Source organism: Rhea pennata, chromosome 3 (assembly GCF_028389875.1).
Source record: "Rhea pennata isolate bPtePen1 chromosome 3, bPtePen1.pri, whole genome shotgun sequence".
NCBI classification, from domain to species: domain Eukaryota; kingdom Metazoa; phylum Chordata; class Aves; order Rheiformes; family Rheidae; genus Rhea; species Rhea pennata.
In genome coordinates this window covers 25,197,657-25,217,490 of record NC_084665.1, presented here as the reverse complement: position 1 = coordinate 25,217,490, position 19,834 = coordinate 25,197,657, and the positions used below count along the sequence as shown (strand labels likewise).

At 34.6% G+C, this 19,834-nt stretch overlaps 2 protein-coding genes across 6 annotated transcripts in view; one reads left to right on the top strand and one right to left on the bottom strand.

Annotated features, from left to right (window-relative positions):
• The window catches only part of CENPF (centromere protein F), a 40,057-nt gene extending 26,977 nt beyond the window's left edge, over positions 1-13,080 (top strand). The window contains exons 12-19 of the mRNA XM_062571819.1: positions 949-3,252; positions 3,815-3,967; positions 4,585-4,761; positions 5,514-5,675; positions 7,286-7,448; positions 8,220-8,705; positions 10,119-10,312; positions 12,800-13,080. Of these exons, the coding sequence (XP_062427803.1) occupies positions 949-3,252; positions 3,815-3,967; positions 4,585-4,761; positions 5,514-5,675; positions 7,286-7,448; positions 8,220-8,705; positions 10,119-10,312; positions 12,800-13,006 (3,846 nt within the window). The 3' untranslated portion in view covers positions 13,007-13,080. The remainder of the gene's footprint in view (positions 1-948; positions 3,253-3,814; positions 3,968-4,584; positions 4,762-5,513; positions 5,676-7,285; positions 7,449-8,219; positions 8,706-10,118; positions 10,313-12,799) is intronic.
• Positions 1-19,834, bottom strand: part of LOC134138327 (spermatogenesis-associated protein 7-like) — a 93,306-nt gene that overhangs the window by 27,019 nt on the left and 46,453 nt on the right. For 3 of the 5 annotated variants that reach the window (XM_062571820.1, XM_062571821.1, XM_062571824.1), the window contains one exon: positions 12,642-16,044. The exons of the other annotated variants lie outside the window; for them this stretch is intronic. In XM_062571820.1, coding sequence (XP_062427804.1) covers positions 15,922-16,044 — 123 coding nt within the window. In that variant the 3' untranslated portion in view covers positions 12,642-15,921. Of the gene's footprint in view, positions 1-12,641; positions 16,045-19,834 lie in introns of those variants that run through there. 5 annotated transcript variants of the gene reach the window in all.

Genomic DNA, 19,834 nt, shown 5'->3' with positions numbered 1-19,834 from the left:
TTTCTGTCCTATGCATCATAGGGAGCATTCGAAATGGCAAACAATGAAAAAGTAACAGACGTGGCCAACCAGAGTCATGTAATGCTTATTTCTGCTTGTAAGAATTCTAGTTTTGGCCATTAGATTTTCTGTAAGTGGCTTCTAGCATAATGGCAACAGAGACTCAGAAATGATAATTTAACATGGCTCTCAGTCATAGCAACCAAAGCTCTCCATTTTGGCTGACTATGCAACACTGAGAAACTGCTCTTTGCAGAGAAGAAAATCTTTCACGTATATGTGTTGCCCAGGATTCACTTATAGTATCCACACTGAGAACACATAGAACATTTTAAAGAAAGGAAAAAAAATAGTTCTGCATAGTACATAGCTATAGCTTTTTCAAATTAAGTATCCCATACAGATCATTCAGTTCCTGCCTTCAATCTCAGTTCATTTTTGAAGGCTTTAGATTTCTGAGTCATTCATTTTAATTGTCTCAAATGATGGCATGAGGCAGCACTAAGTGTAAATCCAGCTCTTACAAACAGTGGTAATTGAAAAATTCTTCAAGAATTTGGGCATGTCTTCCTTGAAGATCCTCTGATGTCTAATAAGAGGTGAGCAACAAACATTTCTCTCATTAGTGATAATAACAGTTTGTCACTTTGTCACAGGGACACTATATTCACAGAATCTGGAGGCATGTAATATCTTTGCACTCAGTCTTTCAGTAAATTTGGTTGAAAATTCTCCATAGTATCTTTAAACTTTTGCTGCAAAGATGCATACATGCATAAATAACTGGAAATACAGGAAAGCAGATTACAAAGTTGAGATGGATAGTGTCTTTTTTTTTTTTTTTTTTTTGCTTAAAAAGAGCTTTACTAATTTGAAAAAATCTTTTAAAATTTGTTCTTTTTTTTGTTTGTGATTTACTTGTTATTTACTGATTCTTAACCATTGCAGAACACACAAGAAGAAAACAACAGCTTTTATGAGTTGAGAGTGCCTAATGAAAACACAGCAGAGAAAAAAGACAAACCTGAACTAAACCCCTTTGAGAAAATGGCTATAGGAGTGAAATCTGTGTGTGAAAATGTGACTGAGACCATTGAAGGAAGGTTACTAGAAGACTGTACAGAGAAATTATGTGGAGAACAAGAATGTAGAAATATATCAGAAGAAATTGCTGACTCTTCAGACTGTGTCAGTGTATTGTCATTTTCCAACAGTAGTAGTTTTTTGAGTGCAGGGGATTTTTTTGAAACTCAAATAAGCACTGAAACGCTTCAGGAAGAAACAAAACAGCAGACTGCTGAAAATATGAGTTTGATCTATGAGACAAAGGAAAGCAGTAAAAATGTTGATTTATTAATGAATGTCAAGGAATTAAACTTGCCATTGGACTTTCAGCATACACAGTTAACTTGTAAGAGCTCAGCTTTTGCCGAACTAGAAGAAACTGCTGTAGTGCTTAAAAAAATTAATTGTGACGTAAAAGAAAAACTGGAACCAGTTTCTGTGGATAAGCAGCAATTATCTCTTAAAGTAATGTCTTTAGAAAAGGAACTTGACAATGTAAAGTCTGAGCTGGAAATATATAAAGTTAGATTGTCTAATGTAACAGAAGCAGAGACACTGGATGATGTAGAAATGACCAACGAAGACTGGCATAAACGATTTATTGAAGTTGAAAATGAACTGAGGAGGACAAAATCTGAGAAAGTAAATATTGAGAACCATGCCTTCTCCATAGAGAATGATTTTGAAATGCTTCAGACAAAATACCAGCAGTTAGAAAGGGACAGAGAACTTAAACTGAAAACTATCTGTAGCCTTCAAGAGCATCTTGTTGCAGTCACAACTGAGAGAAATCATATTGGTGAAGAACAACAAATTTTGTCTGAAAATAAAAAAGAATTGGATAAAATGCATCAGAAACCACAAGAGCAATTAAAAGAGCTGGAGTCAAATAAAATGAATTCTACTGAATTCATTAGAAGGTTAGAGGATGAAGTGATGACAAAAACAAATCTGTCTGAGATTGTAAAATCTGATGTAAATCAGTTATCAAATGAAAAAGATCTTCTGCAAAAGTTGCAAAATTTGGAAAAGGATGTAGAGTCTTTCACCTCAGAAAGAGAAAAGTTCCAAAACCAAGCAGCAGATTTGAACAAGGAAAAAGAGCTGGTTGTAAGAGAATCTGAGATGATACAGAGTAAGTTAAGTGCTTTAGAAATGGAAAATTCCAAGCTCTCCAAATCTTTAGAAGGCTTGTTAATTGAAAAAGGTGAACTTGCTGCTAGATTAAACTCAGCACAGCAAGAAGTACATCAAATGAGACATGGAATCGAGAAACTGAAAGTAAAAATTGAATCTGATGAGAAGAAAAAACGTCACGTTGCTGAAAAGCTGAAAGGAAGTGAAAGAAAAGCTGATTCTCTTCTGGACAAAATTGAGAAGCTTGAAAGAGAATTGCAGATGTCAGAAGAAAATCTAGAAGATGCATTTGTTCAATCAGAGACTGCTAAAGCAGAAGCAGAAACATTAAAAATTGAGATGGAAGAAATGACTGAAAAGGTGAAATGTTTAGAATTAGAAATTGATGTCCTCAGCTCACAAAAAGAGGGTTTGGCTAAAGATTTAAAGGAAAAGCAAGAAAGAATCCTTGAACTAGAGTCTTCGAATTTGGCTACAGTAAAAATATTAGAAGAAAAGGAGGAAGAAAAGATGCTAATCAAGGGTGAGTTTGAAAATGCTGTAATATTGCTGAAATCTGAAATCAAAGACATATATGAAAAATTAGAATTTTCCTGCAAGGAGCAAGCAGTTGCTAGAGCAAAAGAAAAAGACTTAATTAATCAGGTAGCTCATCTTGAACAAGAGAGAACAATATTATTACAACAATGCCAGGAAATAAAAAGTGAAAATATCAAATTGGATCATTCAAAGGAAATACTTGTTGAACAGTTTATGGATTGTAAGCAAAAACTGGATGAAAAGATTCAAGAAAATGGTGCTCTTCAAAAGCAAGTGAAAGATACACAGCAGCTCTCTTTGCGGTTGACACATATGGAACGTGAGCAGGAATGTTGGCACCAGGAAAAAAAAGAGCTGCAGAATTTGATCACTGAATTGAAGCTAAAGGTGACATATTTTTCTAATAATGGAACTTTTCAGGATATCCTAAATGCTCTAAAAATATCTTATAAAGACCTTGAGAAGGAACTGGAATCTACACTTTCTGAAAAGTCAACTGTGTATACAAAGGTAATACCATTTCCATTGTTGTAAAGTTCCCTTTTTAGGAATGAGGATAAAATGTCCTCTGGGCTTACCACTTCCTTAATAAATTATATCTTAAAATAACTTTAATCTGAGATCTTTACAATAAGTATCCTATTTTTACAATGCTATTTTCAATGCAATTAGGAGTTTGTTTCAAAGTTACAGAGCTGGAAAGCATTTACAAGCACTACACTTTGTGTAGGATGAATGGAAAGGTAGCTTGAAAGTGGGGATAGAACTTTAAGTAACAGCATATAGTACAGGACATCTTCCTTTTTTCCTATAGAAGAAAAGAGGAAAGACAAATTAGTAATGAGTGAAAGAGTTTAATATTAAGAAGAAACATTTAGGGAGCTCAATGTTAAGTGAAATAACAATTGAATACTTGCCATGAGAAAATAGCATTAATCTGTTGTGGCCCTTTGTTAGGCTTAGATCAGTTATCAGTATAAGATAACGCTGCTTAAAATCTGTATGGTGCATATAAAATTCTATAGAGGTCACAGTTTTTTTAAAAGAATAATTATGGAATATTTGATTGCAGGTAAATGAACTGACTGAAAGTTGTACTGAGTTGGAAGTCAAACTAAGTAACACTGAACAGAAGATTTCTGAATTACAGGAAGAATTTGCCATGGAAAGGAACAAGCTTGCTGAACAAATACAAATTCTTCAAGAACAATCAGAAAACAGCAAAGTTAGTTACTGCACGAGTAATAGATATTTCTGTGTTCAAGGCCAGATTCTCAATTATTGTAAATGTGTTGAGGTCAACAGACCTGTAGTAATGTACAGTATCTGAAGTCCTCACTTCGTTTCAGAAAATTTAATATTCTGTCTGAGATAGAAGGATGATGAGTAAATCCTTTTTTCCTCTTAACTTCTACTGAAATGCTGATTCCTTGAGGAGCAAAGCTTCATCATCTTTAAGATTGTAAGAGAAGTGACTCTTAATCTCTGAAATCACTCTCTGAGGAAGCAAACATACATTCAGAAAGAATACTTAATAAACCAATTCCAAATAAAACTTTGATTTTAGCAGTATGGTATGATTTAACAGTATTAGCAAACTTACACTCAACAAATGTTTATTATTAGAAGACCCACCTTTGCATTCTGTCCTGCTCTTTTTGTGTTCAACTGTGATTATGTTCTATTTGCCTACTGTTAAATAGGTAAATAGGTAAATTTGTCTTGTTGAGCTGTTTTTTTTACAAAGATGTTTCAGATGTAAAATCAAACAGTTTAATAGGTAAACTAATTCTTCACTTATAACATTTTAAATACCAAAGAATGTGCTATTTCTGTCTATAGATACAGCTGCTTCTGACTATATCAGAAAAAAATGAACTCAGTAGGAGTTTGGGGATGATTCAGAAAGAGTTACAAGAAAAAGAGAGTGAAATGATAAGAGAAATATCAGAATATCAAGACAAACTTCATCAAGCAGAGAAGGATCACCAGGCTGCTCTGTCGGAAGTAAACCGAAAGGTAAATCAGACAGTGGGATGAATGGTGCTGTGTGCCTCGTCCACCTCAATTATTAATGTTTATGTGTTTTACAAAACTTTTGCAGATAAAATTGCAAAAGAAAATCTTTGGTATCAATATTTCCAAAATATAAACACTGACTGAGTTCTGAGAAAAATTCATCTTTTTACTATTTGCTATATGAAAAAGGTGTATTTACTTCAGAACTCAGTCAGTGTTAAGTACTTATGGTTTTACTAGGACTCTACACATGAAGAAGGGAGAGCAACAGTATGTTTCAATAAGCAGTTTCCTAGTCAAGGAAAAGGCTAATTAAGTGGAAATTGTGAGGAAAGACAAACCACTAAAGAATATAGATCAAATATGTTTGAAATACATTTGCTTCAGCCATACTGTATAGAAAGAGCCCTGATCTTCTGCAGAAAAGTTGTATATGTCTATGAATATGTACTGGGACCAGAAGGACACAAATAAGCAATTTGCTATAATTGTATCTTAATAATTTTCATTCCTATGAATTTATATTTAAAAGCAAGTTATAATAAAGATAAGGGCTTTCAAATGTTAGAATTCTTAGAGGTAAGATTCTGGAACACAAAATGTATACTTAAGGCTTATACTCCTCAAAGCATATCAAGCAGATTTACTACGGAATTCCTGTAGGCTGTAATATGATATTAAGTATATCTTCAAAATATAATTCAGTGTCCCTTTTTAATATCACAGTAATTAGGCACATTTTCTTTCTCTAGAATGAAGTCGAAATTCAGGCCTGTCAAGATAAAATGAATTCATTGGAGCACTTTATCAGTTCACAAAAAATGGAAATTGAGCATCTGAAGTCAAATAAAGAGGAATTAAATAATTTTCTTAAAGAAGCTAATCAGACCTTAGGAGAACTCCAAAAAACAAAGGTAAGAAAAATTCATGCAATTATTGCTAATTACATTAGATACAAGGTACAGTGCAGCAAAATAAATGCGAGATTGGGAACCAGTGCTCCAAAGCTTTGGTTTGACTTTGCGTTGGCCTTTGTTTCACTAATGAAAATGTAGAGCATGCAGAAAACACTGTTACTATTGATCTACATTAGAAAAATTCTGCTATGCATGCCATGACCAAGATCACCTATAATTGGTTTATGTGATACTAAGCACAGTAGTCTAGTGTCTACACTGAATATTGCAACTTCATTATAGTGTCGTTAGAATGCACTCAGAGTGACTTTGCAGTGCCTGTATTTTCTTTTTGTAAATTACTTTGAAAATAAAAGATACCATGTTCTGTTTGTAGTATTATTCTTGATACCTTGGTTTTGATTCTTGAGAGTCTATCAATTCCATTTTATATAGAATTCTCATCAAAATTATTTACTAGTGCAATTCTCTATTTGTCTAAAGTATTCTCACTGACAGAATGTGAGCTTTGCATATTGTGAACAATTGATAGCTCAGAACAACTTAGGTGTGCTCTAGTAGCAGAGATGAAGTTTAACTGTCTGTATAACTGAATTTCTGTTTATTAATTTTCTCTACATTTTTCTCATCTACATTTTTTTGTCCTGCTTCTCTTTGTGATTGATTGCTAGCTCCAGTTCTGTGCTCTCACTTTGAGAATAAGTGCCTCTCTAAAAGCACTCTTGAAGAAACATAACAGTTTCAATACACTATCAGGTAAACTTTGAATTGCAATGCATTCACCTGGCACATCTGAAGTTCTTTATTCTACTGTGGTCTATATTGTGGTATTATATTATTCCCTATAATATTAACAGTCTAATGATGTGTGCCAGGGTGTGTGCCAGGGACAGAACAAAGTACCCACGGAACTGCAGATACACAACACAGTGCTTCCAGCTGTGCCTGCCATGTGGTATTTGCAGAGGAGTTGGCATCAGACTTGGCGAGTGGGGAGCAGCCCAGAATAGTGGCTGTGGATAGAAAGGAATAATCTGCTGCTGTTCAGAAGTGTATTTTTATGCTGCGATTTAGGGTTCAGAGCAGGCTTGGGTTATCTTGCCTCTGTGATACTAAGATGCATTAGGGACATAAGGACTAGTGAGTCTCAGACTAGGAGAGAATACTTCAGAGTATTGCTTTGAAATTTGTTACCTAGAAAGCAGTGCTTGCTTATGCCATGTCAACAAAGTGGTAACAGGTGGAAAAGGGACTGCTATGCCAGGCCTCATAGAGCGCTCTCATGCTAGTTTTGACATCAGTAATCTGAACATTCATAATTTGCTGTCTGTAACTGTAGAGAATAACAGCCTCCCTATTGGTATTTGAATTCTTGTTTTACTCTAAGTTAATCTACATGTTTATACCTTTCTAGTAAGATGACTTTAATGTTTCTGCAGGTAAGGAGCTGCTAAAATAAAGTTGTACAGAAACAAGCAAATAAGTATACCTTACAACTGTGGTCTACTACTAGTGTTGCATAACAATTAAGAGTTCCATTTGACAGTGTAATGCTTAGACAGAAGAATTATGTTTCCAGTGTTATAATTACATCTTTTATTTTGTAGGCTGACAATATTAACAGTATAGTGGAACTAAAGAAAGAAAATGAATTTGCTCATAGTAAAGTGCAGCTGTGGATGAAATCCTGTAAACAAATGGAACAGGAAAAGGAAATGTTGCAAAAACAAATAGTGGAACGTGATGAGCTATTAAAGAAGAAAAATCTAGGTATGTCAAAGTGTAAGAAAAAATGTAATTGAATTCTTGCTTCAGTTACAGTTTGTCGCTATAACTGAATCTTAATGCTTTCTTAAGAACACATTAATTTGTAAATTTTTTTCCCTCTAAAGTGTACATTTGTGTATGCAGCTCTAAAACAGAGGAGAAAGATTCTTAACTGATACGAAAAAGTACAACTACAAATGTGTCAATTAGACTTTCTGAGAATCTAATGCAACTTCTTTCTTAAATATCAGAAGCAGCTCTAGGTTATGAATATATATGTATTTATTTTTACTGTTACATTTCTGTGGTTAAAAGTGTCTTTAGGAAGAAGTGGAATTTTTTATAATAACAAAGGATTGTGTACTTTTTCTTTTTTTTTAACATGTTCCCTCAAGATCTATGTGACTCTTACGCTTTGCTATTTCTTTTGTGGGTCATCTCATGAGACAAAATGCACTGTCCAGGAGGTCTGTTAATATATTGTAAAATATACTTAAGGATACAAAGTTGAGCATTTAGAAGTTAAAAAATGACAGAGAAAATGTTTGCCTGTGCACTGGTCAATGACTCTTTCCAAATTTTGTATGTTTGTTTCCTAGGTAACATACTACTGATTTTGTAATACATTACCATGTTTTAATTTATTTATTATGGTTGCATAGTTAAAGAACATATGTAATTAATTAATAGCTATTTGATCCTTGCATTATAAATTCCTGCATATACATCTTTTTTTAAGTAACTTCTATGAGTAATGATAACTTTACTTTAAAGGTGCTGATGAGAATGCCATTACAGAAGAAACTAGATTAAAACTGGAAGAATTACAGAAATCTGTAGAAGTGAAAACAAGGGAGGCAGATGAGAACCTGGAGAAATACTGCTCTCTAATTGTTAAATATTATAAGCTAGAAGAAGCAAATGAGATGTTAAAAACACAAGTCACTTTGTTGAGTGGTCAGCTGAATCAGCTGAAAGAGCCAACAGTTGATGCTGTGAGCACTCCTTTGCTGAATTCAGATAAATCAGTAACAGTTAATGATCAATCAGTCAAGGGGATGAAGTCAGATGAAGATACTACTAAGCTTTCAAGTAAAAGGCAGAGATATGAAGGCACCAGGAAAGCTAATGGAGAGCCAAGATCTCCTATGCCAGAGGCTTTATCAAAAAAGAAAAGGAAGGATGATCTCTATGAAAATTTGCTTGCACAGGAGAACATGGACTATGAGCTGACTGGACTTCCAGAAGTGGTGAAAAAAGGTATTTATAATTTTTTATAAAAGAGAATGTTTTCTGAGCATAGAGATTTTTTTCTTTTCTTTTTTCTTTTTTTTTCTTTTTTTTGTTTGTTTTGATGGATTAGTTTTATTCTGGGTCAATTTTTGACCATGTAAACACTTTTGTGGTGACAAAGATGGGAGCAGGCAGTAGAAGTGAGCACACTCCCATCTTTCCATGGTAGTGTCAGTTTATGCCAATTTAGTGTTTGTGGAACTGTACTACTAGTCTTTTGTGATACATTTACATTGGTTTATTAAGTCTCATTTTGCAAAGAATCAAATGGTATTGGCAGTCACAAATTTGTAGTTTATTGTAAGGTATGCATTAGATACTAAAGTACATGATATGTAACAGCAACAAGGTTGTTTGCTAAATCAAGACTTGCTCTAGTCATTTAAAAATGTTCTTGTAATTGAAACTTAAAGGAGAACAGCTATGGAGCAGATTTACTCTTAAAAAGTCGAAAGATAGGAATACGAAAACACTGTGCTGGGTACTATGCTGTGATGGAGTCACATTTGTTCCTTACCTAGTCCTGCAGTTTCTTCAATATTATTCCTTGCTTGCCTCAAAAAAGAAGTTGATGGTATATTCACATCTTCATGAAAGTTCACTTTCATTCTGCTATTAATGAAGTGAAATTATGTAGCCTGGTACTTCTTATAAGGATTCACTGAAGCAAAAAGTAATCGAGAAGGTTGCACAAATCAGGGCTTGAGCAATATACTTTATGTTTAAATGCCCACTACGTGACCCGTTGTAATAAATACAGTTGCAGTTATTCAGGGACCAGATGTGGAGGTACTGAATCTCCTCAACTTTAATAATCATTCCCAGAAGTTGTTTTTTTTTTTTTTTTTTTGCTTATGCATTATTCGCATTTCCTTTTCTTATCACCCTTAATTTTTTTCAAGAAATTTATTTATTCTGAAGACTTGTTTGCTAGTTAATGTTTGAGATCTAGGGTGAATATAGAGGTAATAGAATCTAAACCAGTTATTATACTTCTACACAGAGAAAAATATGAAAAATCAAAAATACCATGTCAGAGTTGTGTTCTGATTGAATTCTAGTAAAAAAGTAGAAATGTTTTTAAATGGAAATAGTTCTCCAGATAATTGTATACCTTTAAAGAAAAAAAATCTTTTATTTGAAAAACTTTGGTGTAGAATTAGTCTGTTATCTGTAACTATCTCTGTTTTGAGTATGCATATGAATTTTGAAATCCACAAGATCTGCACAATAATCTTTTTTCATCCATTTTCTTCAATAGAGTAAATTATTTATTTTAATCAGCTATTTTTAATCCCTGTCTTGAAAAAAAAGATATGCTTATTTGATAAACAGTGTAATTTACTGAGCTGTTTACAACAGAAGCCGTTTATTTTTCAGGGTTTGCTGATATTCCTGCCGAAAATGTTAGCCCTTATATTTTACGTAGAACAAACCTAAACCTAAGGACAGATCCTCATCTAGCATCTCAAAGTGAGAAATTGTCTTTGCCCACACAAGATGTGAAAAAAAGCAGATCAGATTATCTTGGTGAACTCTCTCATTCAACAGCTGGTGGCAGCAAATCACAAAAGGTGACTTTTAAAAAATTTATCTGTGTATGAAAACCATAAGGAAATGTATTATATGTTTCATCTTGAAAGGCAGGAGGTATCATCATTCTTTAAATTTCTCAGAAATACAGTTAAGATGAGATTATAAATACTAAATAACTAAAAATAGTAGAGGTCTGGGCTACACTAGGAACCTACAAATTGTTCCTGTGGTGTAATCTGTGACTTCAAAGTGTAACCCATTTGGAAATGTAAATGAAATATAGGTATATTTTTAAATCTGTGTAACTGATGTTAAAGACCAAATATTTTTTATATTGAAGTTTTTTAGATTTCAGAAACTGTAAAAAGCAAAAGAAAAAAAAAACTCAAAATCAGATATCAGATTTGAGGCTAAAAGTTTTCTACTAATAATTTTTCTAGGAATTCCAGATTCTAAATGTTTACAGATATTTGAGAGACTGTTGAATATATAAATTGGGAACATTTAGATGGTGAAGGAACTGGTAATGTTAGTGGTTGCCAGATTTTGTGGCTAAAATAAAATAAATATATCAATAAATAAATAATAAATAAAAGAAATACTGTTGAATTAGGCTTTGAAGACTGATCTTTATTAGAAAATATTTTTAAAGGTTGGTTAATGAAGCTTTTGTTAACTTTGCAAGTGTTTTCAGTCACGTGACACACTGCTGACAGTATATGACATTCTTTCCAAGTTAATGCAAATACTTCCCAGACTATAGAAAACTTCTCAAACTTTAGAGATAAAAATAAATAAACCTTCTGTTGTCTGATATCATTTCTAAAGTTGTTACCCACATTGTTTTGAGCTCAGTAGTAAGAATTTGAGAGTGCTTATTATATGTTGATACTTCTTTACATGAGGGTTGCCAGTGGTTGCCAGTTTGCCAGGCTAAACAAACGTATTCCTTTGGCTGTAAGTGGAGTCTACCACAGAGCCAAAAGAGAAGCCATAGTAACGGAGTACTACTTCTGTTGTTTTGGTTGTTTTTTAATGAAATATTTTGGGTTAGCACATGAAATATGCTCTTCATTGTCAACAAGATCCACATAGTTTCATGGATTTATAGATTTTTGAGGCCAGAGAGCATGATTTAATGACCAGCTGGATCACAGCCCATAATTTTTGAGATCTAGTATTAGGAAATCCATATTTTAGAGTGATACTGAATCCACTACATCCATGCATGTTGTTTCAAGGGTTAATTACCCCAACTTGTAAACACTTGCTGCTTCTTACAGACATTGGAGGTCTGTGTTTATTACTGTTTCATTAAGTGATGCCTATAAATTTTATTTACACTCATTTATATATGTTTTGCTGTATCTTTAGAAACAAATGGAGCATATGGCTTGTAAAGAAACTCAGTAGTGGAAAAAGGAAGCCTTGGCCACAGCAAGTTACTAAGTAATCATCTGCCAGCATGCTACAGGCTTATTGTAGGCTCTCAGTGACCATAGTCAAGGTTACAGCAAATTACAAGTAGTTAGTAATAAATTGTTTTTGATACAACTAGGAGAGGGATTTCCCAAATAGTTTTTCTCTTTGCCTAAGCTGGTATTGTATAGGTTACCTTCAGCTATAAACTATATTCACTAAAGGAGAATATAGTAGAAATAAAGGTTTCAGGGCTATTTTTTCCTTCAGCTGTAAATATGCAGGAGTCTTCAGTCCAAGGAATTTGTGCCCTTCTCTTTTGGACATTACTGAATGTGGCAGTTTGTTTTATTTCAAGAAGATGTACATCTGTGAATCTTTAGAGAACCTATTTGTAGTATTCTTTCATCGTTTGTTGAAACCATCAAAACATGTTTCATGCTTTATATTAAAATAGTATATAGTGTGTCTTATTTTAAAATAAGCCTTGTTTCCTTCTTTTCCCTGACAGCTACTTATATTTACTTCATTTAAGACAGCCAGTTTCAAACTGTTGAAATTTTTTCAAGATGTTTAAAAATGTACCTTCTGTCATTTCCTTATGCAGATTTTTCTTTTGTATGTGATCTGTAGACTTTTAATTGAGTGCTTTGACTGCATATCAGTTAAAAAGTGAAAGCAGTGGTTTCTGTCCAGTTGTCAGCAAAAAAGTGTTTTTTGTTATGTTTTATGTTTGCAAAGCATGTACAGGGCATTTCATTATGAAATAGCAAAATTAAATGCAAATCTCAATATGCAATACCTAATATGTTAGTAAGCAGACTAAGAGAACTGTCTGTTACTGGTTTAGCTTTTTCCTGCGCTTGTCAACTGTGTGGCACATATTTGATCTTATTCTGTGTCCAAATAAACCACTGATTTAAAATCTCACTATATTATATAATCAAATAATAAACATCTTCAAAATACTTTATTTTTAATTCGTAGGTATATATTTTTGCATATTCACAACAGTAAGTCTTTTGCAGAGAGTCTTTTGACCTACTGCAGAAAGCTAGCAAGGTTTTCCATTACCAAGTAACCAACAGGATGTGTTTGTGTTACAGGTAAACGATGAGCAGCAGTCCCAAGGAGGAACAGTTTTTCCACTAATGAAGTCTACTTCAAGATCGCCACTTTGCACATATAAGCAATCCACAAAAAATGTTTCTGATAATATTAGTGAAAGTCATACAGTGCCCAAAGCCAAAAATTCCCTAAATGCACAAACACTACCTGAGCAACATGAACAAGAAAACTGTAAGGTGCAGTAAATTTGTGTGGATTTAATCTCAACACAAAATAACTGAAGTTCAAAAACTGGTTTCTCAAATAAATATCAAAACAATATAGTGGGCACTGTTTTTTCTTATCAAATGATTAACAATATATTAGTTCTGCATATCTTCTTAAATATTTACTGAACACTAAAACTTGTGGAATGATAATTAAGGAACATATAGGTAATATAATTAATATTCTGTAGAATTTTCTGTAAATAATTCTTTTAAATGTGTTGAAAAAACTAACCGGGAGAAAAAGTAAACTATACATTGCATTGTTGCCATCCCTTCACAGACTACATTCCATTTCCAAAATAAATGATTCTGAATTTGCTTTACAAAAGGGGATCTACAGATGGAAAATGAAATTTACCAGACTATCTGTAAAAATATTAGGCAAACAGTATTGGATGATAGAAAAACAAGGCACCATCTTTATCTGTAATTGTAAAAATAAATATATAACCAGATATAAATTGCATTCAGTGTACAAGTATAGTGCACTCTGTCTTGGTGTCCTTTTTTTCCAGATGGAATAACATTGTACAAAGAGAGAGGAGACCTGATCCACACAAATCCAAAGATGACCAACTAAGCATCTGTCAGTCCATCTCTTGGTACTTGCTGGCATACACTCGCTTTGGGCATAGTTTAAGGTCTTGCAACTTTAATCTTTACCTCATCAAAATGGCCCTTGGTGAGTTAGTAATCCTCAGCAAGCTGGGGCTGGCAACCAGGGTGCCTGTCTGGAAAGTACACCATAACAACAAGCAGTGCTAGTTATACCTGTAATGGCTCTCTGCTGATTCTCTGCGGAAAGTCATCTCCTTCACCCTGACAATTCTTGGCCTCAAACTTGTCACTTCATATGAAATTCATGGCAGAAAACTAACTTAAAACTGAGATAACAAGAGTGAATATGTTAGGGAAAAAAGGGTCAGGTGTCAAGAAGATTCTAGGTATGAAGCCTTGAGTTAGTCCCTTTTCATCCAAGAAAAATCCTATTTCAGATCCCAAAAGAAAGTAGAGGTAGCAGTGACTCACCTGGAAATGGCATCTAAAATTATGGTATCACCAATATAAATAAATAACTGTCTAATTCATGATTCTGCAGTTGAATTTAGGATGATTCATTACAGATAAGCTCACCATGACAAGCTGGTGCGTGTTCATTTTAAAGATCTAACTACGCTTGCTCAGTGGCCCAGAGATATTCTATGGGAGAGAAAAGTGTAACATCAACTAAATTAATTCAACTGAACAGAAGCTACTTTTCCAATAACTCACATGGATTATGCTTGCCTATTCCCCCCAGTTATTAGAAAAATCAAGCTCCTCTACATGAGCAGTAGTGCCGTAAGACTTCAAGTTGCACTACAGAGAGACATTTTCATGTTACTTTTGTATTAGATCTACTTTCCCCTTTCAATATAAGTTGATAGCATCTTTTACTCCTCGAAAGAGATTTCTTAGCTTAAGTGAAAGAAAATGATTTTATTCTAAGTTAAGCTTTTAAGGTACAACAAATATTTCCCTAATGATACAAAGATAATATAGATAAAATTCAATCAGTTTTACACTCTGGTGGTTTTCTCTATTAACATATATATGCGCCTTGCTTACAGCCTATTCCATTTGAACACAGATTATGAGAACAGCAAATTAATCTACTCATCAGTCAGATCTTTAAAGACATTCAGCTTTTGCCCTAAATGAATCATGCTAAACAGAATAACACAAACTAAAGTATTTCGTATAGTTAAAATGAACAAAAACTTTGTATACAGGCTATGCTTCAGGACTGCATGCGTCTATGGTTGGGATCAGGTCAATAGATCTTGTGACTTTTTCTAAAGCTTCTCTAGTTGTTTGTTCACTAAAGTATTAGGTAATTAAAGCAATTCTTATGGCACTATGCCTGGAGACTCTTCCAGGAAAACTGAAGATCTGTCTTAAATAATGCATCTTGAATGCCCTGTCTTCTGCCAGTATACCAAGAAATCTGTTCATAAAAGTTAAATATTTCCAATAGCATTTTGTGTCTACAAATTATTTGGGGATCATATGTAAAAGTGTATCAATTTTTAAAAAATAATTTTGAAGCAACTCTTTTGATAGAAATATGAATGTGAAAGCATAGCGGTAACAGACAATAGAAATAATACAGGAGTGTTTTATTTATCCCCAAATTTGCACAGAATCACAGAATGAGGTTCGAAAGGACCTCTGGACATCATCTAGTCCAACACCTCTGGACTATTTTGTAAGTGTTTAGACTTTGATAAGTGAAGTGGATAAATCTTGAAAGATCAAAATACCTATTATTTTCAGTTACTTGTATGTACTGTAGTACTATCTAATCTTAGTTTTTGGCATACTAGTTAACAAAGATATTTAAGAAATCATAAATTACTTAGGTTAATACCTAAATGACTTGAAAATGGGACTTAGTATTCTCAATCCTGTTTTAAATCAGTGAGACTTCGGGTCACAATTCATTTAGGTTTCTGAAAATTGTATGAAAAACTTAATTTGCAACCTATCTGTAAATCAAGTGTGTAGAAGGATAACATAAAAATGTCTAATCAGAATTCATAGTAAGAAGATTACATAGAAAGCATTTTGTCAGTGTCAGCTATCAGTAACAAATGAGAAGATAACTGCATCCGGCTTTTTATTTTAATTTGTGAAAGTCCCTGTGTAAATGCCATTTTTGGTGTTCTGATACTGTTCTTAGCGTGTTAACCTGATTGTTGTCATAGTAATACTATGTTTTATCACAGGAAGATGCATTTCCTCCTCATTTGCATGTTTGCCCAAGTTTTACGTTGTAATTGGTGTTTGTATAATCTAATTTGCTGTCCTCACTAATTTTGAATGCTCTCTGAAATGCCAAAAATTGTAGGCTAAAAGCACGTGGCAGCAATGCTGGCATCATTTTGTCTGCTGTTACAGCTGATGGGAAGGTCTGGCTGCTTTGTGATGTTCAGCTCTTTCTTCAGGCTTTGAACTATCCTTCTCATTTTTACCTAGTAATGACAGAAAAACATAAAATAAGATTTGTTTGGCTCCAGCTCTTCTGGGTTTATTATTAAGAGCAAATGTTTAAATGTTCTCTCATATTTCAGAATTTAAAATGTTCCCAGGTCAGATCCTGCCTAGACTTCAGCAGGTTACTCCACTGCTGAGACAATTAGGAATTCCCCAGCACAGAAGCAGCATGGCAGCGGCAGGCCTGAGTCAGCCCTGCACCTCCCATGATGTAGCCACAATCTAATCAATTTTGGCAGAGCTTATACAAACTTTTTTTTTTTCAAAATAGCCCTCCGTAGGACTAAATGCCATTTTCTGAGCATCAGTTTGTGCTCCTTCCTGAGGAGTCAGCATTCAGGGAGTGCCCCGCATTGCGCTGCCGTTGCACTGCTGGGCACAGCACTGCCATCCTCAATGCTCGTGGCTCCCAGCAAGCTCACTCTGAGGAGCTTGCCAGTCCAGAAACGACTGGTCAGAGGGAAGGATGGAGCTGAAAGAAGAAACACATTCTCGCTATTCTGCTTAATATACTGATGCGCACTACAATTGATGTTAATTACTATATTTTACATAGAAGAATAAAAATACCAGGTGGAGCTGTTGCAAATCCAAATCTGTCTAGTCTCAGACATGCATATAATCTTATACTACCCTAAAATCTAGATGGTGATGCTAGAGAGAACTGCAACATCTAATCTAATGGGGATTTTTTGTACTGTATCTTGCAAATGGGCTCTTTAAGACATGCAAACAAAACTGAACAACGTAAACACTCCATACAACAGGGAAAGTAGTATCACTCCATAGTCCAGATGCCACCTCTTTTTGGAAGGAACACTTCAAATTTATCCCACAACTGGTTTTAGCTGCCTGATCCTTGCTTCTGCTGTGTGGGAATTCAGCTGTCTAATCATCAAAATGGCTACGCTTTCCTCTGCTTTTAACACCTTGTGCTAAATAGCCACAAATTACATTATGACTATCAATAGTTTTCTGTAAAAAAAGAGTAGTTCAAAGCAGCTGTCTAAACTTTCAGAAGATGTTGACAAATGAATACTTGGACTACTATGAAAGTGGATTCCAATAGCAATATTTTAATATTTTTAAATCTTTGTAAAATCTAAGCAATGCTGTGGATTTGCATGAAATATGGACTATTAAATCTGTAATTCCAGTGGTAGGAGATATGTATATCTTCTCTGTATATATGTATGTTTGTGCGTATTCTCACATGCATATATGTACACCCAAGTGCTTATTTCAGAGTATATAGTTCAGAAACTATTACAGAACTTGTAAAAACAGGATATGGCTGTAAAATAGCTAAACTTGTTCAGTTTTTTGCATTGGTTTGTTTGTCTTCCTGGAAGCTTTCTTTACAACAGAAAAATCATGATCAGCTATTCAAATACTTAGGCAAATGCACTGATGATTGATGGGTGCACAGAAAAATCAGCTTTCAGTATTTTGCTTTTCTATCACCATGCTTCATAAATTAAGTAGATGAAAGCTTACTGAGAATATGTTCCCAGTATTGGGTTGTGTTTTGGAGTTCCCTTATTAGAAACTCTGCCAAGTACCACTTGAATTGTGAGGAAAGATCCCCATCAGATTACTGCTGTCTTTTAGGGGCAAAATGGGGCAGTGGGAAACTGTTAATTGTGGCTGGGGACTACTTTGATTTTTCACATACAGAAAGATAGATGTTCTATATTTTTTTGACTCCTTGTGGAAAAATAATTCAGTTTTCAGTTTTACTGTTGGTTTTTAAAGATATATGTGGCTTTAGTTGTTGCCTAGCATTGAATGACTTGAAGATATTAGTACTCTTAAGAAGCATATTTTGGATCCGTTTTAATTAACTTAGATTCAAGTCATGGAGGCTAAAGGCGGTAATGAGGAAGACTGATACTCCATCCTTTTGGATTTTTTTCTTGCCAATTTCTTGTGAGCAATTACAGCAGGAAATAATCTGTTTTGTGACTCCCAGCTCCTCATAGCTCCTTCTTGCTTAACTCCGTGTTTAACTTTGTTACCTGCTCTTTCACTGCTTGTCAAGTTAAGTGTTGACTGTCTGGTTACTGGTATTGTCTTCAGATCAACAAATCTACTGAGTTAGGCTGTTACAGCTGGAAGGACTGGCTGGTATCAAAGCATTTAAAAGTAACTCTCTCCCATTAACTGCACATCCCCTCCATAGCCTTTTTTGTATGAATAGGAAGGGCTCAGGTGTCTCAGTCTGCACTGCTGGCTTCACTGGAAAATGTGAACAGTACAAATGTTGGGAGTACCAGCAAGCAAGCAAGAAAGTATGCCACAGCCTGGAAGGCAGGAACTGGCATGCTAAGGCAACCTACCACCCCAAAGCTTAGCTCCTTGCTTTCAAGAATGTATAGTACCAGATTCCTCAAAGAAAAGCACAATAAACTTAAGCAGTTGTAGACTATCCACAAGGAAGTTGTCTTCCTGTCCTAGTGAATGTTCAAAAATGCAAAACACTGGAGTTCTAAGATACTTAGTTTTTACTACTTTGGCTTGTTATAACTAGATATTATCCACACAAATTCAAAAGTTCTTTCTCAATTCTTCTAACTGTCAGAATCACAGATTCATCATGGGAAAAAAAAAGGGAGTTGTTTCCTTCACTTTGATGCAGATGCCTGATTTTGCCTACAGAGTATTTATAAAACAAACAACAGAAATGCTGCAAGTTGGGGTGGAGGCACAGTGCTAGAATTGTCTGGGCACCAGACAAAGCATGATGCAGCCTATGTTGTAAGGATCATTTTAAGTTGCTAAAATTACATGAAAACATGCTGGTGAATCACCTACCCTGAGCAGACTATAGCCACAGCTTCTAAAATGTAAACAAGTTCATGGGTAGAGCTGACACTATATTTGGCTACAGCTCAAAACTCGAAGGCAGTAAAATGGAAGTCTTGCCCTTGCTCTAATATTGACACTTTGCAGAAAACACATGGTCAGCCTAATCTGTAGCAAAACTGACACTGGAACAGACCTGTTCCATGTACCTTGGTACAGGGTTGTAAGATGCACTGATGAGCTGTAACAAAGGATGCTGTGAATGAAGATTTCTTCCCTGTTTGTTTTTTACCCCACATCTCTTCACCAGCAGAGGAAAATATTTGATTAAATTCAGTTTAAAGGCCAATTCTCCAATTTCAGTGACTACAGCTGCTATTTCTGTATTGCTGCCTAGGGTACTTTCTAAAAATGTCGATGTGAAAGTAAGGAACTGCTGGCTTGCTGTAGCGAGGCAGGAGGACTCCAAAAATTCTTGCTGTCCTCTGGTACACAGGAGATGTTTCTATAAAGCCAGTAATACGGCAATGCTTGTTCTTCCTCTTGCCTCTCAATTAGCCAGTGCTGCACATATTGTTCCCTGTCAAATATCTTATTTTATCAGATGCCAGAGAGCAGTGTTGTTCTCTTTTCAAATTGTTGGTTTGATTTCTGGTAGTATTTGATTGCTTTAAAATGTGCTTTCTACATCCATTTTCCTCAATACTTAATTAACTGCAGAAAAATAGACTGAAATGAGGTTTCAGTTAAGTGAGTGTTTCACTTTTGTCCCTGCTATCTTATTCATTTATTTCCTTTAGCTCACGAAAGGAGTCTCAGAGATTTCGTCTTTCATTTGCAAGAAATTTTGCAGTCCTGATTCTCTCTTTAGAGCCAAGTCCCCAACAAACTGCAGCCAGTGCTGCAGTGAAGCAGAAAGGCAAGACTGATGAAGAGGTGGTGAAAAACAACCCAGTATCAAAC